The following is a 27,912-nucleotide window of genomic DNA, read 5'->3' on the forward strand; positions in this document are numbered from 1 at the left end:
TCACAGTGTTGTACTTTGTCTGTTCTCACTTAGCTGAAAAAGAGCAGTTGAGCATATAAACTTTACGTATTTCTGTATTTGATTTTCCTTAAATAGAGTGGGTATCTGTTTTTTACATTTTGTCGATTATGATGTAAGAAAGCAGTGGTAACACTAATATTTCCATGTCCTACGTTATTGCTTTTTTGAGTGATTTCCATCCAAAGGCACCTAACTCCAATAAACAGGCAAAGTTATTTATCAAGGTGTTGAAATCATGTCATTATATGTTAGTGGCACTTTATATTATAAACATATGTTAGTGTGGCAGTCACCCTGCATTACTCTGTTTTGTTATGATGTCAGTGTGGTGGCTGGTAATTACACTTGAGTTGTGTTTCTGGACTGCAGGCGTCCAGGCAGAACACAACCTGGATGGAGAATGATGTTTTGGACATTAGCCATAAATACTGGCTTTCTATGGCACAGCAGACTGTGACTGTGGCAAGTCTGAAAATAGCCAGGCAGCACTGACAAAGTGGACTTCTAACTAATAAACAAGTTATTTAAAAGAAAACTTGAGGTGTCTGAAACTGCAGGTGTTTAATATTCACTAGCAGCACCCGCTTTAGTAGTTATATTTACCCATCTTTCTTACCGAGAAGACATTTAATTCTTCTACCAAATTAGATCTACAGCATCTATCAACCTGAATGAATGAAAGTAATGTGGAAGTGTGTTCCTCAATAAAATGATTCTATAATCCATAAGGGAATTGTTTCAGCTGTTACTTTGAGGGTGAGAGAGCAGTAAACACTGAAAATTATTCCATCTGGTTTTCATTACAGACAGATGGCCTCAATCATTTCTCTATTCCATGCATTGTGCCAGTCCAGGGTTTCCAAAAAAGAAAAAATAAAGAAGAAAAAATCACATTGTGAGCTGAAAACACTATATTTTCAGTTTAAAAGGCATAAAAAAGATTGATTACGTTTATTGTAAAATGTTTCTTAAACAATGTGAGGTAGAAAACAAATAATTTGTACAACCATATGCATACATTATACAAGGCCATTATAACAGACATTGTAGGGGGAGGACAATGGAAAGTGCCAATCACCATCAGAAATCAGTTTTGGAGATTTCACTCTTTCCCCATTCAAGCAGAAATGAGCTGTACTTAGGTGCTGTATGTAATTTTTTGACTGTGCTAAAAGCATAAAAATGTGTTTGCGTTTTTTTGATACGCATATTTATTTGGCTTCCCTAAATATGCACAATTATATGCTTAGTTGTTTTCCCATCAGAACAAACCTGCGACTCATTTTTGGGTTGCGACCCACCAGTTGAGAACCACTGCATTAAAGTCACCATGAAATCAAACTTGTCAATTGACAGCAATTCTCTTGCAGCGGCATCGTGTTCACTGGCACGAGGATGGCACAACCTGTCACTCACATTACAGCAATAACAAACCGCAACGATCCAATTAACTCCTAAAGGACAAAGTCTTGCCCTACATTTTTTCTTGTTTGAGAAGCTGTTTCACTCAGATATACGTTATAATGGGAAAGAAAAGTCTATCGCAACTTACGTTTCATGTTGACTTTAAAGGGTTAGTTCACCCAAAAATGAAAATTCTGTTATTAATTACTCACCCTCATGTCGTTCCACACCCATAAGACCTTCGTTCATCTTCAGAACACAAATTAAAATATTTTTGATAAAATCCGATGGCTCAGTGAAGACAGCAAGATAATTAACACTTTCAGATGCCCAGAAAGCTACTAAAGACGTATTTAAAACAGTTCATGTGACTACAGTGGTTCAACCTCAATGTTATGAAGCGACAAGAATACTTTTTGTGCACCAAAAAAACAAAATAACGACTTTATTCAACAATATCTAGTGATGGGCGATTTCAAAACACTGTTTCATGAAGCTTCGAAGCTTTTGTTTCGAATCAGTGGTTCGGAGCGTGTATCAAACTGCCAAAGTCATGTCCCCCAGTGGTGAACCATTGAAATTTTGAAACACTTATGACGTAACGAAGCCTCGTTTACTGAAATCATGTGACTTTGGCAGTTTGATACACGCTCCGAACCACTGATTCGAAAGAAAAGATTCCTCAATGAGCCATCAGATTTTATCAAAAATATCTTAATTTGTGTTCCGAAGATGAATGAAGGTCTTACGGGTGTAGAACGACATGAGGGTGAGTAATTAATGACAGAAATTTCCTTTAAGGAAATGCAAATGTTCAAAAACATTACAAACAAAAAAATTCATTTGGGCATCATATAAAAGCTAGTTTTTAGTAACCTATAAAAATCATTACATGATAATAAAGTTACACAACACATGAATACAGCACCTCACAACAATTAATACTATGAAGACAAGCTATCTAAAACAAGCTATTTACAGTGTTTAATAATGTGGACGTTTCATATAATGTTTTGTTGGATGTGTTTAGACGTAAACTCCTGCCCTGCAGGATTATATCCACATTCTTTATTATCATCACAATAATCTGCAAAAACCTTAAAACCATATCAGCAGTCCTTTCTTGCCCTAAAATAAAGCAATATATATATATATATATATATATATATAAATTTATAGTGACAATTTCCTTAACATGTTACTATAATATATACAAAGATATGCTATAACAGTCTCTGAAATGTTCTTTATGAAAATAATGGAAGATTAAAACTCAACTTAAGTGCTTTTTCTCTGCAATACAGACACCATATTCCCTGAATAATCCTCTAATTACATGCTTTTTAGGCAATACAATTGCTAATCAGCTTGATGCATTTGAGAGGGTCTCCATCTATACAGCAAATTCTTACTTCAGTAAACATTTGTGTGAAAGGAAATACAGCATAGGCTGGTTAGAGAAGAAAAGGCCTCTCAATGGCCACTATTACAGCCTAATCAACAGAACGAGTTGATGAGTGGTCGCGATTTCAGCACACGCTCAAACAACTGCGAATACTCTGAATGCTTTGCCTCCCGTGGGGTTCTGCAGGCTGTGAGAGAACACAGAGGGTAAATAAGCAATGTTTCCCAACCCTTAAACATAATTGTGTTCATAATGACAACATTTGATGAAAAGCTTATTTAGTGTAAGATGTTTATGATATTGTGACAAATCCTTTGTGATGATTTGATGGGATGGATATGTTCATTTTGTCAATAAATTAATAATAATAATTGTATCGCATGTCGATTCATCCATGATTTTGTCTACCATTAGCAAGCCTACCTTCAAAGTGACTTGCAAAGTTTACTCTACCACGCTTGGAGTGGAACCACTGGTACAGCTCTACCCTAATCAGCTTTCTCAAAAAAGGCCTGTGATTTCAAAAGCTTAAGGAGAGACAGGCTGCCCCATACTCTGCCTTACACGGAGTGCACATGGGCCAGTTTGGGGATAAAACCTACCTTTCTGAGACTATGCCATTCTGGTATGAGGAAATGTACAGCTTCCTGTTGTCTGTGGGCATCACGTCAACATAACCACCTGACCCATTGCTTAAGACGCCAGCATGAATTGCAGACCTACATATACTAGATTTCTGAAAAATAAACGCATTGATGTCTTTAGTTGGACAGCAATTTTGTGCTTTAAAGGGATAGTTCATCCAAAGATGAAAATTATGTTATCATTTACTCACTCAGTTGTTCCAAACCTCTATGAATTTCTTTCTTCCGCTGAATACAAAAGAAGATATTTTGAAGAATGTTGGTAACCAAACAGTTGATGAGCCCCATTGACTTCCATAGTACAGTATTTATACTAAGGAAGTCAGTGGGACCCTGGGCCTGTTTGGTTACCCTTATTCTTCAAAATATCTTCTTTTGTATTCAGCAGAAGAAATAGAGGTTTGGAACAACTTGAGGGTGAGTAAATGATGACAGAATTTTTTTGGGTGAACTATCCCTATTTAAGTTTGATTTTGAAAAATAAAAAAGCTTACATCTGAATAAATGTTGGTGCCAATGACTCGAGAAAGGTGGGGATTTTCTTGCAGGCAGTTGTGAGGACAGTAAATCCTTGGGGGAAGACAAAACAGGTTGTAAAGTTTCCTGTTTGACACTGTAATAATAGCAGTTTGAAATGCTATTGGCAAGTTTAATTTCAAAACAGTCAAGATAAAACTTTTCAACTGAAGGTTTGGTTAATTACAGATTTTTACCTAGGACAGTGTCTTGCAGGCTTGTGGTAAGGGCACAGCACAGAAACTGTAGTCTCACATGTGATAACTTTTACTGCAACAAAGGAAAGATTATGAAATTAATAGTAAAGGTACTTTATGTAACTCTTTCAGGATGATACAAGATCCCCGTTTTGCATTGAGGTCCTGATCAATTATGTCAGGGTTTATTTTGAAATAATAACTGATTGGCTGTACGTTATTATGCATCTTACTCAGCTACTTAGCAAACACTCAGGGCCTAAAACTAACTTTTTGCCACACCTGCCAATAGCCGGTGACTTTAAATTTACCATAAATATTTTTTACCAGCCATGAAACATATATTAATCCTTTTTAAAGTTACAAAAGTTATTCAGTTAAGAGCAATGAGTGATTGTTCTTTGTCTTTTGTTGTTTGATTAACACTAATAAAACAGACAGCAGCAGGAATATTAGGCTGCTGTCACTTTAAGAGCTAATGCACGGATCCAATATACTGTTACACATGAGTTTTCTTTCTTTACGTTCACTTAAGACATAACTTACTATGTTTACAAGGATACTTGCCAAGATAGACATTTTGAAAATTTTGTTTGAAAATGTCTGTTCAAGTGCAAAAAGACGTGAAAGAGAGCTCAATTCAGTATTCGTGTGCTGTCTGAGACGTGGATTTCTGGGAACACGCTTCGGAGTAACGAATTTAATTCTCTTTTCTGTCTTCTTGCGCTTGAATATTTAAATTGGCAAGACTTTCATGATGATACAGCACTGCCCTGTCAACTGTCCCAAGCATTGTTCACGTTTGTTCACGTTCATGTTCTCACTACACTGCATTGCTAGAATTCATAAAAATGTTAGCGGTCAACTGGTGAATGACACCATTACATATACTTGCCAACACCAATTTTTACTTGCATTTGGTGCTTGGCGAGTGTTAATTTTAGGCCCTGCAGTACTGTTCAAAAGTTTGGGCCGAGTAATTTTTTATTTTTATATATTTTTTAAAGTTGTTAACACTTTTTTTTAGGAATGGATGCATTGGATGCATTGATCAAAAGTGACAGTAAAGACATTTATAATGTAAAAAGAATATCATTGATTTCTATTTCAAATAAATGCTGTAAAGACTGAAGCCATTATATAAAATAATTAACTTCTGAATGCTGCAGCTGAACAATCAAAACTAAGTACTGCAGTGTGTAATAATATATTTAATATAGTTCTAATATATTTAATTAGAAAAACTGAAAAACTCATTTAAAACTTACTTGTCACTTTGGATACTGTGAAGGCATTGGCACTCTGGTACTTCCTGTAACATTTTCATTATGTTAGATGGAGTTGTTTCTATTATGCGCATGAAAGTCAGTCTTGAACAGATTGCTTACCCAAGGGACTGAAGTCCATTTTTGTATGATTTGATGAAGAAGTCCTTTCTGCCCTGTCTTGTGACATCCATCCAGCCTCCATCGTTGTCAATGACACCGTAATGAATGCCTGCACGGCAAATACTGGATTGCTGAGGGCGAAGATATTGTCAGCGTGAAGTTTAGAGTACACATGACATGATAAAATGAAAAAAAATCTTTATGCCACACTTACCATGTCATAATACACTGTTCCAACCACTTTCGCCATGCTGTCTAAACAACCAGCAGGACACTCGTACCTTTACAGAAGCCAAAAAATAATTTGGGGGTGGAATTGCAGAAATTAAAAGATAAAATTGGATACAGATCATCAAATGGAAAAACAATTTACAAAATTGTGGGTCATAGATAAGTATAGTCAAGAATTATTATTATTAGTATCAACAAAAAGGTCTATATGGCGTTTTAATTATTATTATTTTATCTCACCTATTACATGTGGTGCCTTTACACTGGTCTCTTAGCTTTGTGTCACATGTCACAATCTGTGCTGCACAAAAGAAGGAAAGAAACACAGGTGGTTCATTTATGTTTAGACATGCTGTATAGTTTAGCAGCGCTGCAGAAATGCACAGCTCTGTTCTTGCAGTTCTGTAAAAGCAAGCTGTGGAATTCCAGCAGGAGCTCATGGTGGCCAACAGCAGGAGATCTCAGTTTTCAGTCCAAACCCCCTTTCAGCAAAGGAAGCAATTTAAAACCCACAAGTATTCATCGTCCCCAAAGCAAACATACTCAGCAGGGAGATCACCATTATGAGAAAAAAAAAAAAAAAAAACTCCCTGCTGCACAAAGTGACTTGCAACATTAAATATACGTTTGAAAAAAATAATAACTCATTGACAGATCCATGCCTGGTGAACATCAAAACAATCTGAGTTAAACAGAAATACATTTGAGAGCCAGCAATTTTTTGGTGCAGACATTTTCATAAAATGTATTTTCTTTAGATGAAACAGAACTTTTATTTCTGAAAGTGGTTCCCCCATGACTCTAAAAAGTATAATCAGTGAACCACAGCTTACACATCTGCTCTTTGCTCACAACTGCATTTGGGCGTCTGGTTGGACTTGGGGCCGGTAAACGGGGTCTAGGGCTATGAGGGGCCTCAGGATCTATAGAATTTCTTTCGTCTGTTTCCTCACGTGGGCTATGTCTATTTGTTCCATCACCTGAAAATGAAACAAAGACACGAGTCTTCCATTTTGCCTACATCAAGTTATGCTACATTTGAAAAATTGATCCTATTCATCAAGCAATCTATAAATGATTAAACACAATGTATACACAATACCATTCGAAAGTTTGGGGTTGGTGATGAGCAACTTTTTTGTAACAATTTAAATGTTAACACATCTTACTGACCCTAAACTTTTGAACAGTAGTGTATGTATGGAAAAAGTTACTGCAATATAAGCTCCAAACCTTTATAACAGAGGTTTTCTCTGCAAACTCCTCCATAGCTAGGTGGGCAGGCAGAGCAAGGGGTGCCATGTTTATATGGCGCATATCCCCACCAGTTACCCCTGCACAGAACAAAACACAGAGAAGGAGAGACAACACTGACAAGCTATCATAATACAATTGACAGAGAATGAATACAGTATTTAATAATAAATGACGAATAAAGAGTAAGAAACTCACTTTGGTGAGTAGTTGCACACAAGATAAACTGCTTTTGCCCAAATCTGGCCCCACACATTCATGTTGTAGCACACATTGATCGCACAGCCAATTCGACTACTAGTTGCCCAAACAAGCTGGAATAAGTAAGGAAGCAAAACAGTCAATCAATTATATCTGACTATAAGTAAGACTTGGAAAACAGTGCATAAGCTACATAAACTACCTTAATGGTGTTTTGTTCTATTTGGAGTTTAACAGACTAAGATCATGGTTGCTATTAATTGTTATTGTATGGAAAAGAGTTGGGTTAAGATTCTTCTCTTCTGAATTTTTACTTTAAATTAGACTTTAATTGTTTGTTAGTTTTGGTAGGGCTTAACTGTTAACTAAAATTTTTTGTTGCCATTTGGCAGCGGCTCAGCTAAACTTTTGATGTTCCTCAAGGCTCTATATTGAGACCTCTTTAGTTTTGATATGCCGATTTAAAATTCACAGTTACTACAACTGCCTTATAAAATCTAAGAACCATTGTCAAAGAGGCACACAGATATTGGCACTCGTGTTCACTGGTAGCAGACTGAAGTGCTGTAATGTCCTCCTGTCTGGTGTTTTCCAGAAGCCCTGGTTAAACTCAAAACTATTTAAAAAGGCTGCAGCTGAAATGGTGACAACCAGAACAAGAGCACATATTAAACTGGTATTAAAGGGTTAGTTCACCCAAAAATGAAAATAATGTTATTTAATACTCACCCTCATGTTGTTCTACACCCGTAAGACCTTCCTTCATCTTCGGAACATAAATTAAGATATTTTTGATTAAATCTGATGGCTAAGTGAGGCCTGCATCACCAGCAATGCCACTGAAAATCTCAAGATTCATAAAGGTACTAAAACATATTTTAAAATAGTTAATGTGAGTTCAGTAGTTTTACCTTAATATTATAAAGTGACGAGAATACTTTTTGTGTGCCAAAAAAACGAAATAATGACTCGTGATGGCCGATTTCAAAACACTGCTTCAGAGCTTTACAATTCATTTGATTCGAATCAGTAATTCGGGTCTCCTATCAAACGGCTAAACTGCTGAAATCACGTGACTTTGGCACTCTGAACCACTGATTCGATTCATAAAGGTCCTAAGCAGTGTTTTGAAATCGGCCATCACAAGATATTGTTGAAAAGTCGTTATTTTGTTTTGTTTTTTTGCCGCACAAAAAGTATTCTCGTCGCTTTATAATATTAAGGTAGAACCACTGTACTCACATGAACTGTTTTAAATATGTTTTTAGTACCTTTATGGATCTTGAGATTTTCAGTGGCATTGCTGTCAGGCCTCACTGAGCCATCGGATTTAATCAAAATATCTTAATTTGTGTTCTGAAGATGAACGAAGATCTTACGGGTGTGGAACGACATGAGGGTGAATAATTAATGACAAAATTTTCATTTTTGGGTGAACTAACCTTTTAAACTTCCTTCACTGCCTTCTCATAAATTTCAGAATTGTTTTCAGATCTGGCAAATCCATCAGTGGGTTTGCACCTAAATACACATGTGATATGCTCATTAGGTATGTTGCAGTCATTATATCTACCTGAGTGTAGTGGGTACAGACTGGACCACTACACCTAAAAGGGCAGTGAGGGTTACATTCCTGGGGGTATGGGAATGAGTAGTCTTTGACCTCATCATACCAGGATTGTACATGAGAAGTAGGTGGACGATACCTGGGGGTGAACATTAAAAAAAGCATCATTAATAGTAACTTAAAATTCATGCATTGTCTAATGAAGAATAAAACCAACAGTTGGATTATTGCAAACATGTATTCATAGTCATGCATGGCCAAGCCTTTGACAAAACGTCATATGGTCTGGTGGTCCACAATGTATTCTAGCAAGGAACGGTCCACGTAGAACAGAAGATTGTCTAACTGACATTTACACTACCATTCAAGAATTTGGGAACTATCAGATTTTTTAAAGTTTTTAAAAGAAACCATGGCTGCATTTATTTGATAAAAAATATAGTAAAACAGTAGTATTGAGAAATATTATTATAACATAAAAAAACTGTTTCTATTTTAATATATTTTAAAATGTAAAATTCTGATTTGGTGCTCATAAATATTTATTATTAATATTATTATGTTAAAAAAAGCTGCTTAATATTTTTGTGGTAACGGTGATACTTTTTTCAGTATTCTTTGTGAACAGAAAGTTCAAAAGAACACTATATATATATATATATTTTTTTTTTTATGCGTTCTTTAATAGTTTTTGTTTTATGTGTTATTTAGAGTTTATTTGGAAAAGATTACATCACAATAATAGTCCAGTATGGAAAAAAATAAAATGATATTATTAAAATATTAGAAAATGTGTAGATTTACTGACATAACTCAAAAAATGAATGGATAAATTGCTAGAAAGTGCCTTAGACAAGACTCTTAGTATCTTTCAAAGATCTGATGACAACTTCAAAAGTTCTTCAAAACTGCTCACTGTAACAAAATTTATCACAAAAATATTATGCAGCACAAATATTTTCTACATTTACAATAATAACAAATGTTTCTTGAGCACCAAATCAGCATATTAAAATGATTTCTGAAGAATCAAGTGACACTGAAGACTGGAGTAATGATACTGAAAATTCAGCTTTGGATCATAGGAATAAATTACATTTAAAAATATGTTCAAATAGAAAACAGTCCTTTTAAATTGTAATAATATTTCACAATATTACTGTTTTTACTTTATTTTTCAATTTAATAAATGCAGCCTTTTGGCTGCACTTCTTTAAAAAATATTTAAAAAATCTTGCCGAACCAAAACTTTTAAATATTAGTGTTAGTGTATTAATAAAGCTGAATTATAGCTGTATAGTAGTTCAGATATCACATGTGTTGTTTTAACACAGATATAACATATGTTTTGACTATTAAGCTCACATTGCTAAAGCAACAAAGCACAATCAGACCTTCCCCAGTGCACTCCTAGGTTCTGACCAATCTGAGGCAGCAGGCCAGCTGGGCCATGTTCCCACAGGCAGGTCTCGGCCCATTCCTCAGCACTCCTCTCCAGTTCAGTGTCCCACACCTAAAAGAAATACAGAGACAGGGCTCAGATTCAAACGGAAATAGGTGGCAAGCAGAGCACTACAGAAACAAAGCTTTCAGTTTAATCTTTTGTATGTGTAGTTGTAATTATGACCTGGTTATAAGGTTGTTAACAGAAAAAAGGATTTGGTCCAGTGAAATACTGCTAAAGCTGGCCTTCAATACAATGAGTGCTGCAGGCTGTATAAAGAACCAGGTTTCTCTCTGGTTCACCTCTTGGTTTATTTTTCTTGTGCACTGATTCAAAAGGCACAATCATTTTTTGGATACAGCAGTGGCTCTCAAAGTGTAGGGCGTGCCTGCCAGGGAGGTTGGGGCGCACAGGTACTGCAGGGGGTTTAAATGGAGGGCATGACCAAAAATTTGGAGAATCACTGGGATATAGTAATGTTCTCCATATGTCTTCTGAATTTTCTACTCGTTGTTCCAAGTTTTGGTTGCATGCTACACCATTCAAGGCCACTCACAAATCGAATAGTTTTTTTTGTCTATCTGACCCACATTTTGCTGTTTAATAAAAACATCTCATTATTCTGGAAAAGCAAAACAGCACTTTCACCTTGAATGGAAAGCATACAAAACTCAAGGTTGGAGAGAAATTTGAACCAGAATTATGGCGTGAGTGACTGGGGAGTTATCTGCCCTGTCACTGCCCATTCATGTTACACTTTTTCCCTAGGAAGTCCCAAAGCACAGTCCAGCGGTAAATGTGGCCCAAAAAGGTCCCCAAAATAGCTGAAACAATTGCCTGAGACATTAATCCTTGAAGTGAGTACCTGCCAACAGGATGTCTGCTTGGTTTGCAAAGCCACCCATCAAAGTGGGCCTTTATACTGCAGAGTTAAAGGTATATTCTGCATTCAACACAAGAAGCTCAATCGAGAGCAACTTGTGTATAAGTTAAAGGTGGGGTATGTATTTTTTCAACTACTCTGTTTGGAAGTTAGTCGGGCCGACACCAACAACAAACGTCTAACCAATCAGCATTAGGGGCGTACGAAGGTCAAGGAGAGAGAACGAGCAAGAGGGAGATTTGAAAGAAAAAAAAACGCAGAAAGAGAAATGAGACAATACAAAACAGTTCAAAAGTATATCACTGGAATGAAGGTTTATTACTGGGCAAGCACTTCAGGACCAACGTTAATATTAGAAAAGCTTTCCAGTGCTGGAGAGAGCTAAGTGGGAAGGCCTGAAAACAGACGTGGAGGCTGCTTTGAATCCGCTTCACATGTGAATAAAACTGGGTTTGAGTGTCATTGATTGTCTGGAGCTGCTGTGCTGTTGGCGATTAACAACAAACTCTTGTTTGTATTTACTCTTGTGTACTGTACGTTCATTTTTTGTGCTTCCTTGTCTTTCGTTCATCAACTGCGCTTTATTTTTCGTGAAGCATTTTGTTGCACGTTGTTGTGTCTCATTTCTCATTTCAGCTGTGATAAACAGACACTCACTCTCGTATTGCATGTGTAACGGTGGCCAGATAGTGAGAGCTGTGCAGGTAAACCAATGCACACCGACGACCGCTAGAGAATGCAGTGTTTGTTACAACTTTACAAAGAAAAGGTTAATAATAATATAATAATCTTTATCTAGCACCTTTTATACAAAAATGTAGTACTTGCAAAGTTACTTATAGTCAGTAGAATGTCTGTTGGGGTACCATCAAAATAAAGTGTTAGCAGATATTAAGACAGTCAACTAATACTCTAACAGTTGACATGTAGTTGCAAAGTTACTTATAGTTAGTAGAATGTCTAAAGTGGACTATCGAAATAAAGTGTTATCTTAAAAAGTAATAAGATACATTTTTGGCTTTCTTTAAAAAAATATTTCAGTTTATTAGCAATGTTTCACATTAAAATCATATTAACATTTTGTATAAGTCTTGTGTCTGTACTATTGAAACGTTTTTTAACATTTACGGATTGGCTCCATTCACTCCCATTGTAAGTACCGGTAACACTTTATTTTAAGGTGACATAGTACACGTTACATGTAGTCACTATAGAAATAACAGTAAATTATGCATTATTACAACTAACCCTAAACCCAATCCAAATTCTAGCCTTAACCCTATAGTAAGTACATGTTGTTAATTAATATGACTCAGTACTTATTTGTGTAATTACACTGTAACAGTGTCATCTTATAGGGTTAGTTCACCCAAAAATGAAAATTCTGTCATTAATTACTCACCCTCATGTCATTCCAAACCCATAAGACCTTCGTTCATCTTCGGAACACAAATTAAGATATTTTTGGTGAAATCCGAGAGCTTTATGATCCCCCATACACAGCAACGCAACTACCACTTTCAAGGCTAAGAAAGGTAGTAAAGACATTGTTAAAATAGTCCATGTGACTACAGTGTATTTTATGAAGCGACAAGAATACTTTTTGTGTGCAAAAAAATAAATAAAATGCTGTTCACGTGAGCACCATGACGCATGCATGTGATGCTGATGCAGGAGCCGGCCAATATATTCTGACATAGAACCTGGAAGCGCTGCACTGTGTTTACAACATGAAAAAGCATTTGAGATTGACAAGGAAGAGAAGAAATTGTTGAATAACGTCATTATTCTTGATTTTGTTTTGTTTTTTGTTTTTTGCAGACAAAAAGTATTCTCGTCGCTTCATAAAATTAAGGTTGAACCACTGTAGTCACATGGACTATATTAACGATGTCTTTACTACCTTTCTGGACCTTGAAAATGGTAATTGCGTTGCTTTTTATGGGGAATCAGAAAGCTCTCAGATTTCATCAAAAATGGCTTAATTTGTGTTCCGAAGATGAACGAAGGTCTTAAGGGTTTAGAACGACATGAAGGTGAGTAATTAATGACAGAATTTTCATTTTAAACAAAGTGTAACATAAGTACCTCACTGGATCCCAGAAATTGCTTTTTTTCAAAGAAAAGGAAGGACCAGTCAAAATGAATAATTGTGGTAATCAACATCGTGCCACAAGTACTGTTAACTGAGCTTAACTTGTTTTGAACAGAATATTCCTTCAAGCAGAAGGACAGGTGTCTATCTATCTATATTAACCAACACACATCAATGGAGAGATATATTCAGAATTCCATGATATATTGATGATCCAAGGTGATATGGTGTACCAACAAAATCAAATACTCTAAAACCACAAATAGATTTTTCAGTAGTCCAAAACTGAATGCCAGCTAGTACTGTATTTCTAGCAATGAATGGTTTATCCTTCAAAACCTGTAAACTGAAAAAAGGGTAAACTGATTCTATTTACACAGCGTTCTCGGTAGGGGAGGCCCCAAAGAATCCGACCGCACTTAGACAGGACCAGTAAAGGAAAACACGTCCCGTCAGTGCAGACACTCATACTCTTTCACACACCATTGTTTACTTCACTTGACACCTCATCAGCTGCACGTTTTTTGTCATCTGGTCACATTCCAAGAAAGTGAAAAATTTCCAACGTCCCCCAGGAGCTAATTTTTTCTGTTAAGTGGCAAAAGAGCCACAGTGAAAGTATTAAATGAGGAACGTAGAGTCAATGTATCTGCTGTACAGCGTGTGTGTGTGGGAATATGAGTGTGTTCTTATTGAAATGAGAGTCTGTTGATTGCTTGATTTCCCTGCTGCAGTCTGGAATTCTGCTGTTTTGCCTAGAATTCAGAACCGGTTATTGTAAAAGGCTATGGAGGGCTGGAGCAGCGCATCATCACATTCCATGTCTCCACATCCATCACACCTGTCGTATTACTTTCACTCTGCTGAGCTGCCCAAACTCCACTCCCGACGCCCAGTTAACAATCCCGGCAAGGCATCTCTCAAGCTATTGCCTGTCTTTCTGAAAAGCTGCAGTATAAATGGGGTCTTACTGTTCAAGATGGCCATGCACCTATTTATTTATTTATTTATCTATTTTCTTAAGTAAAGGTCTAAGCTGGGTTAGTCTCATGGTACTGTTTCTTTTAGCATGCAAGGAAACGCAGCTTTAAATTCTATCCTAATTTTAGCTTGGTTCTTTTCACTACCATAGTTTGGAAGCATGAAGGTTTTTTAATGTTTCTGAAAGAAGTCTCTTAATCTCACCAAGGTTGCTTTTATTTGATCAAAAAACAAAACAACAAAACAAAACAACAACAACAAGAAAAACAGCAATATTGTTAAATATTATTACAATTTAAAATAACTGTTTTATAATTGAATATAATTTAAAATGTTATTTATTCCTGTAATAGCAAAGATGTATTTTCAGCAGCCATTACTTCAGTTTTCAGTGTCACATGATCCTTCAGAAATCATTCTATGATCATTTATTATTATTATCAATGTTGAAAACAGTTTTTGCTTCTTAATATTTTATTTTACTTTGTTTTATTTTTGTGGAAATCATGATACACTGCCATTCAAAAGTTTGGGGTAAGTAAGATTAAAAAAAGAAGAAATTAATAATTTTATTCAGCAAAGGTACATTAAATTGATCAAAAAAATAGTAACAGTAAAGCCATTTATGAAATATATTAATAAATGTTACAAAAAAGTTCTACTTAAAATAAATCCTGATTTTTTAACTTTCTATTCATCAAAGAATCCTGAAAAAAAATATCAGTTTCCACAAAAATATTAAGCAGCACAACTGTTTTCAACATCGATAATAATAATACATTTTTCTTAAAGCACCAAATCAGGATTTGATTTCTGAAGGATCATGTGACACTGAAGACTGGAGTAATGATGCTGAAAATTCAGCTTTGCCATCACAGGAATAAATTACATTTTAAAATATATTACAATATAAACCAGTTAATTTAAATTGTAATAATATTTCACAGTATTATTGTTCTTACTGTATTATTATTATTATTATTTGATCAAATAAATGCAGTCTTGGTGAGCATGAGATAACTTAAATAAACATTAAAAAAAAATCTTAATGATTCCAAACTTTTGACCAGTATTGTAAAACAGTAAATATAGACACACCATAAAGGGATAGTTCCTCCAAACATGAAAATTCTGTCATGTTTTTTTCTTCATCTGGGGAACACAAAAGCAGATATTTTGAAGAACGTGCCAACAACATAAGGATGTAAATGATGACAAATTGGTCATTTTTGAATGAACTATGACTATCTGTTTAATACCTCAATGTTTCATGCTAAGCCAGCCTGAAGAAGCATGAGGAAACACTGCTTCTGAAACAATATTTAACTGCATTTGTTTTACAACACTTCAGATACTGACATTCTGCTGGTTTATATCCATGAGTCAACATTCTGCTGAAGGATTATTTGTCAGTTTCATAGACAGACTGGAAGAACAATAGGAATAATAATTTATCTTCCATCTCGACAATGATCCTTCAGACAGAACAAAATATATGTGCTTTACATGCAGACTAAAGTAAGGTTGGTGGTGAGTGTGTGCAAGTGTGTGGTACACTTTTAAACAGCTCATTGAAAACTGGCAGTGCTTAAGCAAAGACATCAAAAAGTAATTATGCCACTATCAAACATTAGACAAAGCAATAAGTTCAGTCAAGCTGTACTAATGTTTCAATGTTCTTATTATTTTGTTACCTTATTTCTATTCTGCATTGACACCAATTGTCTGTAATATTCTCAAAACTTTTTATTCTTTTTTCCCCCCACATAACTGTCCTGGAGTCCCACTATTCTCTTTGCAAACAAAGACTAGGTACTTAAAGGTATAGTTCACCCAAAAATGAAATTGTACTCACCCTCAACAGATTCTAAAGTTATTGGTTACCAACTGGTTACCAACATTCTTCAAAATATCTTCTTTTGTGCTCAACAGTGCAAAGAAACTCATACAGGTTTAGAACAACTTGAGGGTAAGTAAATGATGACAAATTTTTATTTTTGGGTGAACTATCCCTTTATCCCTTTAAAGGGTTAGTTCACCCAAAAATGAAAATAACGTCATTTATTACTCACCCTCATGTCGTTCCACACACGTAAGACCTTCGTTAATCTTCGGAACGCAAATTAAGATATTTTTGTTGAAATCCGATGGCTCAGTGAGGCCTGCATAGCCAGCAATGACATTTCCTCTGTCAAGATCCATTAATGTACTTAAAACATATTTAAATCAGTGAGTACAGTGGTTCAATATTAACATTATAAAGCGACAAGAATATTTTTGGTGCACCAAAATTCATGAAGCTTCGGAGCGTTATGAATCTTTTGTGTCAAATCATGATTCGGATCGTGTTTCAAACCGCCAAACTGCTGAAATCACCTGACTTTGGCGCCCCGAACCGCTGATTCGACACAAAAGATTCATAACGCTCCGAAGCTTCATGAAGCAGTGTTTTGAAATCGACCATCACTATATAAGTCGTTATTTTGTTTTTTGGCGCACCAAAAATATTCTCGTTGCTTTATAATATTAATATTGAACCACTGTACTCACATGAACTGATTTAAATATGTTTTTTGCTGGCTATGCAGGCCTCACTGAGCCATCGGATTTCAACAAAAATATCTTAATTTGCGTTCCGAAGATTAACAAAGGTCTTACGGGTGTGGAACGGCATGAGGGTGAGTAATAAATGACATTATTTTCATTTTTGGGTGAACTAACTCTTTAAGCATTTTTTTTCCTTTCCCAAAAAAGCAGATAGAATTATTCCTAATTTGTGTTATTTGCCATATTTTATTATTTGTAGTAGAGTAGAGACATTGTACCATGTATTCCATATTTGAAGCCTGTGGGTAGACCTGCCCCCGAAGTTTGTTGTGAAGGTCCAGGATGGCCTGCATGTCACTGGCAGTGATGGCCCTCTTGCCTCGCTGTCTCTCCACCATCCAGTCTCTGTCATCATCCAGGTACTTATCCAAGAGAATGCCAAGATCCGTGGCATTAAACAGCACCATGGCAAACACACACTGGGTCATCAGCATGAGAGAAAGGCCCCTCAGTAATGCAGAGGTTAAGTGACCCATGGTGGATGAGTTCTGATGATGACGTAATGATGACGTCTGAGGGTCTTCAGGTAACTGTTGAGAAGAGAAAGAGCTTTCAGGTAATAATGCTGAGAAATAAAACAGGTACAATAAAGAGAAAGAGATAGGGAAGGGCCTGCTGTGGATGACGACAGAAACATTTCTAAAAATTCAACCAAGCTTTCGTTTACATATTCAACATCAGTATGAGGATGCTACAAGGAACATCATTTTGCATGCTTTAGGGACAAAGAGCACTTTCTTGTGTTTAAAACTATTAAAGGAAAGGCTGATTAAACTTTTCAAAGAACTGAATCAGTTCATAACTTATTTTACATCATCATTTATTTTTAAGGCTGTTGTATTTGTATGTATCCACGTTCAGTTTGTTGCAGCCACTAAGTATAAAGTTTAAATCAAACCTAAAGATTTGACTTCATGTTAAACAATACAAAAAAAATTATTTACATCTCGTCTGCAAACGTTTGTTAATGTTTCGTATGTTCTGTAAAAATGCAATAACATCTAAACATATTTCCAGTACCTTTTATTTGTAATATTTCTGATATTTTAAAGCAACTTACTTTTCGTCGAGTATAAGTTGTATAAGTTGATTCGCTTACCGATTCAGTCCGCGTGAACGAATGGTTCAGATCGGTTTTTTGACATTAAGACATAACAGTAGCTATATGTATTTATAGTCTTTGATAAAACTTGACACGGTCAGACAACAATAATAAAGCAACCATTAATTAGACTTTGAACCAAGTGTTTTCGTGAAAAGATATTTGAAACTGATCACCTGAGCTACTGTATCCAGCGAATAAATGTTCACTCAGCTTTTCTGCAGACTTGTTGTAAGTTTCAGCCGGCTAATGAGAACTGCTAGTCTTGTGACAGTAATGTTTTGCGAATGCTCATCCATAGATCCCAAAGCATCTGTAAGCATGCTCATAAATGCAATTTAACGATCATCATTGTGCAGGGGAGACTCGGTTTCCCTATGTGGGACAGACTACAACATCTCTTTAAATCCAAACTCAACTTCTTTGACGCAGTTTCGAATTTCTTTGCAAACCACGCCTCCCATGTTTCAGTCAAACCACCGGTTTAACCTGGATTCAAAAGAATAATATTTACAAACTGTGTAAACATATTTTTGTGCGCGTTTGTGTGGGAGAGACTAATCCAAAATGTATCATATTATTTGCACCGTACTGTTATCCAGTTAAGCATGGACTTTCAATGGTATGAATTCAACAAGCTGTTAGAAACTTCCTGACAATGTTGACATGATGGCATCATGCATTTTTGTATCAGATCTGTTCCAAAATATCCCAAAATGACTTGCTGGATTTAAGTCTAGAAGCCATTTGAGTCCAAACTCATACCAGGAAACATCTATCGTCTAGTTTTCAGCAGGCACCTACTATAGTAGCCTGGAATGGTACTTGGGTTTAGGAACCTGGAAAGAAATGGTCTTCTGCTGCCGTCTAATGTACTTTACTTCAATGTTCGATGTGTGTTCAGAGATGTTCTTTACCACAGCAGATATTTCACACACTGCTGCCTTTCTATCAGATTGCACCAGCCTGGTCATTCTGTCTCACCTCTCTCATTAATAAAGCATATCCCCCAACCCCCCCCACAAAATGCCACTTACTAGTTGTTATTTTGTGTCTGCACTGTCCTCTATAGAGTCTGTTGTGCATGAAAATCCCAGAAGATCAGCAGTTTATACTCAACCATGTGTGGCGCTATAAATCATTCAGTAGTTAAAGTCATAGATACATTTATTTTATACATTTATTTACACTTTAGGACAAAAAAAATCAGCCAAGCCAAAAATGGCAAAATATTTAGTGGTCTTCTAATGGTCTCAACCATTTTAATCACAAATCACTGATCAGGAAATTAGAAAGAATTGTACAAATACTTGCAGACAGCTTTTTACAGGAAGAACTCAATGTTGATGGCTTCAAATAGTTCATAGCTGAAAAATGTTTCCTAGTTAGAGTTTAATGTGAGACCAAATATTCACTATAAGGGTTCAAATCTGGACTCTGACCAGGCCAAAACATGAGCCTGATGAACTTGTTCTCAAGCCACTTCTTGGTTGTCTTTGCAATATGGGCATTATCTTGTTGAAAAATAACATTTGATCATTTCTCTTTAGATAACATCTTTTCAAATGTGGGAAGCAAGCCATTTTGCAATATTCTCCTGTTCTCCAAAGCATTAAATGACTTTTCACAGTGAAGTAGCTCACACATACCAGCAACTAAGAAGGCTCCCCACACCATGACACCTCTTCATCCATGCTTCACTGTGGTAGAGATGCATTATATCTCATAAGATTTTCAAAGACGCTGCTCTGGAGCATCACCATGCAACTCGTGTTTCACTGTGACACACAACTTCCCATATTCTGCCAAAAACTTCATTTTGTCTTTGATGTTTTCTGAGACAATGGCTTCTTAAAGGGTTTGTTCACCCAAAAATGAAAATTCTGTCATTAATTATTCACCCTCATGTCGTTCCACACCCGTAAGACCTTCATTCATCTTCGGAACACAAATTAAGATATTTTTGATAAAATCCGATGGCTCAGTGAGGTCTCCATTGCCAGCAAGATAATTAGCCCTTTCAGATGCCCAGATAGCTACTAAAGACATTTAAAACAGTTCATGTGACTACAGCAGTTCAACCTTAATGTTATGAAGGGACGAGAATACTTTTTGTGCGCCGAAAAAACAAAATAACGACTTAATTCAACAATATCTAGTGATGGGCGATTTAAAAAAACTGCTTCATGAAGCTTTACGAATCTTTTGTTTCGAATCAGTGGTTCGAAGCATGTATCAAACTGCCAAAGTCACACCCCCTAGTGGTGAACCACTAAAAAATTTCGAAACGCTTATGACGTAACGAAGCCTCGTTTACTGAAATAACGTGACTTTGGCAGTTTGATCCACACTCCGAACCGGATCGATACAAAAGATTTGTAAAGCTTCGAAGCTTCATGAAGCAGTGTTAATTATCTTGCTGGCAATAGAGGCCTCACTGAGTCATCGGATTTTATCAAAAATATCTTCATTTGTGTTCTGAAGATGAATGAAGGTCTTACGGGTGTGGAACAACATGAGGGTGAGTAATTAATGACAGAATTTTCATTTTTGGGTGAACTAACCATTTAAGTAGTGCATTTGCTTAAATTTTGCTAATTTCCTGACCATTAATTTGTGGTTAAGACAATTAAAAGCTTAGTGTTTAGCCATTTTGGGCATGGCTTTTTTCTCTTCTTTTCTTTTCTTTTTTTTTTTCGCCCAGGAGCGTATTTCATTTAAGACATAAAATGAAGAAGATTATGCACTAGGTCACTAATCAAATAAGCAAATTTGTGACACTGACCATGTGAACTCCTTTGCACAAAAAGTTACATTTTATTGCTTCCATTTGGATTCCGGAATTATGCTGAAAAGTATGATCATCACATCTTGAACAAACTTAGAGAGAAATTCATGTTCATTTTAATTTATCTTTCACCTCTGAAACCCTTTCCTTGCATTTCATTTAGAGCTTTGGACCAAACTGCATTTGAAAAATAAACAAGAAATATAATTATCTGCTACATACAGAACACATACATACATAACACCACTATCATTATTTGACCTAACCAACACTGCCATTTATATTTAGATATTTGGCAAATGAACTTGCCAGAATATGAATTTTCCCTATTTGTTATATACTGCAGAGCTCACACTGTATTTATCTTAATGCAAATCACTGTTCTATCTGGTATACCTCATGTGCATACATTTGAACTCAATCCAGTTTTATTGCTGACTCTCAAATTTATATTTAGCATCTGTCCTGTCCAAACCAGAAGCTGTGGTTTTTGCAGTACAGCTTTACTTTGCACTTAATGTTATAATGAGCCTCTACAGCATGACCTACCACATCTGAAACAGCAATGAACCAGAGTTTGCGGCTGGTTGTGTAGGTCAGTGGCGTGGGGCCGTGACCGCAGACATCAGAATGGATAGCTGTGTGAAGAGACCAGGGCTGTCCACAACTGAAATAGAAATGCCAAGGTGCTTTGAGTGCCAGCTAGACCCGCCACAAAACACTACAATAATTCATTAGCCTCAGTACAGAGTGATGGCTGCTCTACACTTAACAAATACATGGGCTGCATGTATTTAGAAAATAAGCATGGCAGTTCAGTAGAGGAGATTGTCGGTTTGGTTGAAGTCTGTTTGCACTTTTTTCTTATTTGGCTCCCTCTGTTGGCTAGCCAAATCCCCCCTTCCTTCCCAAGTGTACATGTTCTTTAAGGCTGATGAGAGACAAGTTTTTAAGTTAGTGTCCTGTCTATATTTACTTTCCAATAAACTGGATGAACCCATACTCTAAACACAAGACCAGAAACAGCTCAATGTCTCCCTCTACCGTTTTTTAGGTGGAATTATACCTACACACAGCAGGTTCATATGGTGTTGTTACTTCTATCATGTACCAGTGTATCACCATATTTTTTATGGATTGACACATTTACAACCATTTACATATCTGTCACAAGATTTACATAATATTTCCAAACTATACGATGCATACTTTGCAAACATCATTGCTACAGTATGTAATGTACAGTTCTAATTATATAAAAGAAGTGCTGTACAGGGTTTAAACTTTATATTGTACAGGTGTAATGTTGTACATAATACAGAATTTTAACTCAAAAAATGAAGTGTTAGGATTTTCAGAATGATCAGATGCATTTTAAAGTCTCCATGAAATCAAAATGTAAGTTTTTTGGCCTTTAGTATGGATATGTTAGCCTTAAGATTATCTATAAGCTAGTGTGCTCCAAAACAATGACAAAATTTGCATTTAGAAGATAATAGGTGTGTTCGACTTGTCGCAACCTACTGTTGTAATGATGTAATCGATACCATCTTTATTTGAAGCATCAAGTTACTTTCAAAAGGTGATTTACTTTATTTTGATCGTTACCGTAGACATCAGTGTTTATATCCAAACTATAAACGTTTATCCCAGTACTAATTTGAATTATTTTAAGACAGAAATAATTACTGTGTGTTTGAAAAGACTGTTTATGAAATTGTTTCATACCTATACATGACAACTGATCTCTCTGGGTCAAAGGCAGTAAAAATGCAGATTTGAATGTTTGCTGTGATCATACTTGTCAAAGATTTATTAGACATAGCAAAATCGTTGTCATTTAGGAAAACGCGATCTTTCAACGATTAATTGCACAGCTCTACTGCACTGAATAAAGAATGGTATCAAAACGTCCTGCAAGGGCAACTTCTCCCAATGACCTAAGAGCAATTTGGTGATGATTCATGCATTTTCCAACATGATTTCCACCATGTCATAAGGCAAGAGTGATAATAAAGTGGCTCGGAGATCATTACATTGAATTTTTGGATATGTGGCCATGCAACTAGAGAACCTGTGGTCAGTCCTTAAAAGGCAAGTGGCAAGCAGGAGTCACAAATTGTGATCAACTCTGAGCAGTAATGCGGCAAAGATGGATCACCATCAGTCAGGATTGGGCCCAGAAGCTGATATCCAGCATGCCAGAGCGAGTTGCAGAGGTTATGAAGAAGGGTCAGCGCTGTAAATGCTGACTCTTTGCGTATTGAATATTTTAGCGATTAAATGCCTTTGAAACTTATGAAATGCTTATCTAAAGTTTTTCCAGTATACCATAGAAACAAATAATCTACAAAAAATGAAGCAGCAAACATTGCAAAACACAAAATTTATGTCACTGCCAATACTTTTGGCCACGGCTATACATCATTTTCCAAAATTCAATATGCATATTTAATTACCATTGTTACAGTAAGTACCATAATCTACAGTCATAAGTATATAAAAGAATTGCAGCACAGGGTTTCAACTGCTAATTTAGTTCTTGGATGGTTGGAAAGAGTAAATGTTTTTCAAATTAGCTTTTTAATGGCTATGTGATGAATCACCAGAAGATGGCAATCTTGCCTAATTTTTGTCCTAATGCAGCTCCACTCTGCTAATAATCATGCAATACCTTTTGACATAAAAATCTGGCACAACACATTTAAATGCAGCAGATTTAATGTGCACTAGGGATACAATGAGGCAACAATAAAATGTATTAATAAAAAAACAGTCAATGAATTTGATGACTGATCAGTCAGGTCTGCACTATGTGGGCAAAAAAATAAATAAAAAAAATTAGAAAGCACTATGCAAAAAAGAAAGAAAAAGGAAAGTACCTAATTTGGTGTCTCTGATATCTTATGCTGAATATGCAGAGGGAAAAGAAAGGAATGGCCCTTTAAATCCTTATGTTCACATCACTGATGAGTGGTGCCAGGGAGGTTCTGCAAGAGCCTGTGCAATAATGTTAAAAAAGATATGAGTATATAAGACAATTCAATGCACAATTCCCAAACAGAGATCTGTTGACATGCATGCATTCTACACAGATTATAATGAGATGTATGATAAATGTACAAGGAGTAAAAATGTGTATAAGTGTTCATTCCAACCAGCACAGGTAACGATTTCATAGCAGGAAAGCACTGGAAATCTTTCTGAATAGTTGGGAGGGCACATGGAACAATGACCGCCTTATTTCTTGATAATACTCTTAAAGTGTAACTTTGCTGATTTTCAAACCGATTTGTATTATTACAATGTCGGTAGTATATGTAAATAAACAATGTTTACTCATTTGCCATGTTACTTGGAATGAGAAATTCACGTTTATTTGTAAGCAAAATTCCATCTGCTGACGCAAAACGAGTCATCTGGTGGACTTTTGACAGCTCCAGGGCTTTTGTGAAAACTACCAATTATACTTCCGCATTTTTGCATCCCCACCCATGGAAAGTCGGATCAACAGAGGGTTATTAACAGAACAGTTATTGTAAGGGTTTGTTTATCATTGAAAATTGTATCAGAACACTATGCAACAGCTTTCTTACCTGTACCAAAGACTACAGATATACAAAGACGGTGCACTCCTAATACTTATGAATGGGAGAAACTGTAACGCGCAATATGGTGATTTCAGGATTCACATAGATAGGACATTTGTCTTGGATGCCTGAAATAGCTGCCCGGAGGCATTGCAAATATGGCCACAGAGTGAACAGACTTTCCTTGAAAGGGACTTTGCCTGTACGCAACAGTGTTTTGTTTCGGGCGGCTGATTGAAACTGACAGAATGGCAGTTTCTTTCAGTTTTTAGCCTAAAACACTTATGTAAGTCCAGATTGAAATGTTGATTACAAACAGAGTTTTTTTTTTTTGGTTTTTTTTTTTAGATTTTCCATCGCAGTGTTCTCTATACATTTATGATTTTTTGCAGCCTTTAGCTGCTGCCTACTGAAACCGAACTGAAAGTAACTCACTCCATTTACTTATATTCTTGCGCCCGGGAACAATACAAGTCATCACCATTATGACTAAAAGTTTGCTAATAAGTATTTCCTACAAAAGCAAGGCACAGAAGGCAGTATTTGACTCTGGTAATCGTATCCTGAAAGTTGATATGTTGAGAACTGGTTGTCAGACATGGACTAAATAAACACTTTGAAATTCCCTTTGACATGACATACTTTTTACAAATTTGGGTTTAGAAAGATTCTTTTTTTTTAAAGAAATGTATACTTTTACTCAGCAAAGATGCATTAAATGGATAAAAAAATGACAGTAAACAAATTTATAACGTTAAAAAAGATTTCTATTTCAAACAAGTTTGTGTTCAAATTCTTGGGATAAGAAATGGTTCATGAATGAAAAATATTATTTTTTTATTTTATTATATGAGTAACAAATGCATGGCACAGCTAGTCATGTGACCAACATTAAGGTACAAACCTTGATGAACCGACTGCGACTTCTGACCCAAAGAAGACCCATGCAGACTGGGAGGAGTGTGTCCTTGAATAATAGTGGATATTGCTCCGCTGTCTGACAGTCACCCCAGAGCTGAAAAACAAAATACACTGTTATTAGTCCACAAAATAAATTTATGTTCAAAATTAATTTTGTAAATTTGTTGATTTTATTAGAAAGTCTTGATTTCCTAAAGAGTACCACAAAGAGCAAGACTTCTTGATTCTGTAAATGACAATGTAGAATAACTTTGTTAAAGTCTGGGGCAAGACAATCATTTGATTGTTCACTGAGTCTTAGACCCTAATTACCTTTAACTATGCCAGCAAAATATAGAAATACCAAAATAACCCATCATGGTTCTATTGAAACACTTCTGAAACTGCAAAGTATTTCAGTTCAACAACAATTCAAATGCACTTATTTCAACAGTTTTGATGTCATTGTGTTTCTGACTGTATCATACATTAAAACGCTGATTACTGTAGTGACTTACCATATATTTCATGTTTGTGGCTGAGTGACTGTTACAGAAATCAAGAATTTCTTGCTTATAAAATATTTGCAGCATCAGTAAGATAATTTAGAGGCACGGAGCCAGTATCAGTGAAACTGGTTGCTGGCAGAGATGAAGAGGCAGTACCATTAAAGGCTGATAGAGGACTTGCTCCATAGGATATACACAAAAGAAGAATGTCAATAGCCAAACGGTTTTCATTCATGATTGACATCCCAGCATATCACATGAAATCAAACCATTTCTTTAAAAGAATTTCTGCCTGCAAAATATAAAGTATAGCCTATAAATATTAAAAACAACTAAAGATACAAGTTGTTTCAACTTATAAATCAATAGTCCTAACAACCAAAATCTCATACAGGCATATACTGTTAAAAAACTTTTTTCGTCTATGGGAATTGTGTTGTGTAAAACTGTCAGACAAAATTGTGTCTGAGCAAACCTGGAGTGTTCACCCATACAAATCAGGTGTCGGATACTGGATTCAGCTTTCAAAAGACAAGCTCATCTATTTTCATAGGTCACAGATCATCTAACAGACAGAGAGAAAGACAACACACAACAGACAACAATGAATAATACAGAGGACAATTAACAGTGGCCAACAATAAAAATGTCTCTTCATTTTTGAGCAACTCATGGATTTCTTCAGGACTCAAACGGCAAATAATTCTATTTTTTAGACTGACCACAAAAATATGTCAACAGAGAGTGAAGCTGCCATGGAGACTGGTGTGCAAGGGTCAAGTTTTGCCTAAAATACAGGGGAAACACTGTTTAAAATACATTTGAATACTGTTATATAATAGTTTTACAAAGGAAATTGAATGTTTACTTCAGTAGGTATACACAGGTTGGTTTTAGGTTGTTGCTTAATATATCTACTAATACATTATTATTATTTTTGCAATGTATGAAGCTAGAAGATCATAGACTGTAAAAAAGAAATATATAAGATTCCTTTCTCCGCCAAAAACAAACAAAACATCTGTTTGTTTTTGATTATCATCTCTATCACGGTCACGCTCACGTGACATTGCTGTGGTGAATTGGCCACTCATGACAGTTTGTATTATTTGCATGCGTTTTAAAGCCATATCAGTTTAAACTTCTAATGTATAGTGAAAAATGCAAATATAGTGTTGGTAGCACATCCTGGGCTGTGTTTCTCAAAAGCATTGAGCTAAATTGGTCGTAGAGACAACGTCTTTTTATGGAAAACGCAGCCCTGATAGGTAGCATGCTGCTGTCTATTCTGTTATGATAATCAAAAACAGAAAATCACTCACTGCTCCTGCCTGAATAACTTTAGTACCAATTTCTTACCCAAATATTCTCTAGCGAGGAGATAATCATAGCGGACCATACAACCAGCGCACTCAGGGGAGGAGCTAATGGTTTCTGTCGCCATTTACAGGCGGGGCCTGTTTCCATGTGACGTCACAGCAGAAAACCACTATAAATAAAGCGCGTTAGAATGTTTCGCGGTTCCCTGTTGTCGGAGACTATCTCTCGTCGTTGCGTACATATGTGGATCACATTCACAATTGCTTATAATTTGCGTTTCGTGCACAGATTTTTGTTTTTCTTCAACCGTTGTAGAATAATGGAATTTTGATTTCTTGTCAAACATATTTGTGCAAGGAGAACTTCAGGCAAGTGGAAAGTAAGAAATACTATCTCTACAATAACAAGACAAGTAGGCATGAGACTACATCAGATAACAGAAGAGTCACTGAAAAGTAAGATTTGACAAATAACTATATTTAATATTTTAAAAAGCTAAATGAAATCTGAAATAGTTAAATGTATAATGAAACATAGTCAAGCACATTTTCAGTTGACAAAGCAAAACTAATGCCCAGATATGATGATTTTAAAACACGAAATCTGTGGTTAATTGGCCTTTTTGTCATATTGGTTCCTAGCTCTGGTGCAGCACTCTGGGCGGGACTGATCAGCTATGTGCCCATCGCGCAGTCTGTTGTAGTCTGCGTATCCAGAAAACCCTTAACCGCCTGTACAATTAGGGAAAAGCTGCCCTTTCAGGTCAGGAATGTAGAGAAGTTGTGGCACTGAACTATGTGCGGGACAACTAGCAATGGACCAAGAGCGCACTCTGAGCATTGCATACCTTGGCCAGTTGGATATT

The 27,912-nt window shown here is 36.0% G+C and overlaps 1 protein-coding gene across 4 annotated transcripts in view; it reads right to left on the reverse strand.

The window, feature by feature from the left end:
• Positions 1-741: 741 nt before the first annotated feature.
• crispld1a (cysteine-rich secretory protein LCCL domain containing 1a) overlaps positions 742-27,912 on the reverse strand; it is a 40,146-nt gene continuing 12,975 nt past the window's right edge. The window contains exons 2-20 of one of the 4 annotated variants that reach the window (XM_051881665.1): positions 26,450-26,514; positions 26,203-26,292; positions 25,223-25,333; positions 23,611-23,728; positions 21,278-21,395; positions 17,057-17,368; positions 10,223-10,341; positions 8,835-8,967; positions 7,259-7,374; positions 7,040-7,140; positions 6,640-6,786; positions 6,047-6,107; positions 5,790-5,856; positions 5,576-5,706; positions 5,456-5,499; positions 4,188-4,260; positions 3,969-4,044; positions 3,433-3,566; positions 742-3,017 (exon numbers count right to left, since the gene is read on the reverse strand). In XM_051881665.1, the coding sequence (XP_051737625.1) occupies positions 2,966-3,017; positions 3,433-3,566; positions 3,969-4,044; positions 4,188-4,260; positions 5,456-5,499; positions 5,576-5,706; positions 5,790-5,856; positions 6,047-6,107; positions 6,640-6,786; positions 7,040-7,140; positions 7,259-7,374; positions 8,835-8,967; positions 10,223-10,341; positions 17,057-17,314 (1,512 nt within the window). In that variant the 5' untranslated portion in view covers positions 17,315-17,368; positions 21,278-21,395; positions 23,611-23,728; ... (1 more) ...; positions 26,203-26,292; positions 26,450-26,514 and the 3' untranslated portion in view covers positions 742-2,965. Of the gene's footprint in view, positions 3,018-3,432; positions 3,567-3,968; positions 4,045-4,187; positions 4,261-5,455; positions 5,500-5,575; positions 5,707-5,789; positions 5,857-6,046; positions 6,108-6,639; positions 6,787-7,039; positions 7,141-7,258; positions 7,375-8,834; positions 8,968-10,222; positions 10,342-17,056; positions 17,369-18,116; positions 18,331-21,277; positions 21,396-23,610; positions 23,729-25,222; positions 25,334-26,202; positions 26,293-26,449; positions 26,515-27,912 lie in introns of those variants that run through there. The other 3 variants (XM_051881666.1, XM_051881667.1, XM_051881668.1) reach the window with 3 other exon arrangements.

This window comes from Ctenopharyngodon idella, chromosome 23 (genome assembly GCF_019924925.1).
Source record: "Ctenopharyngodon idella isolate HZGC_01 chromosome 23, HZGC01, whole genome shotgun sequence".
NCBI lineage: Eukaryota > Metazoa > Chordata > Actinopteri > Cypriniformes > Xenocyprididae > Ctenopharyngodon > Ctenopharyngodon idella.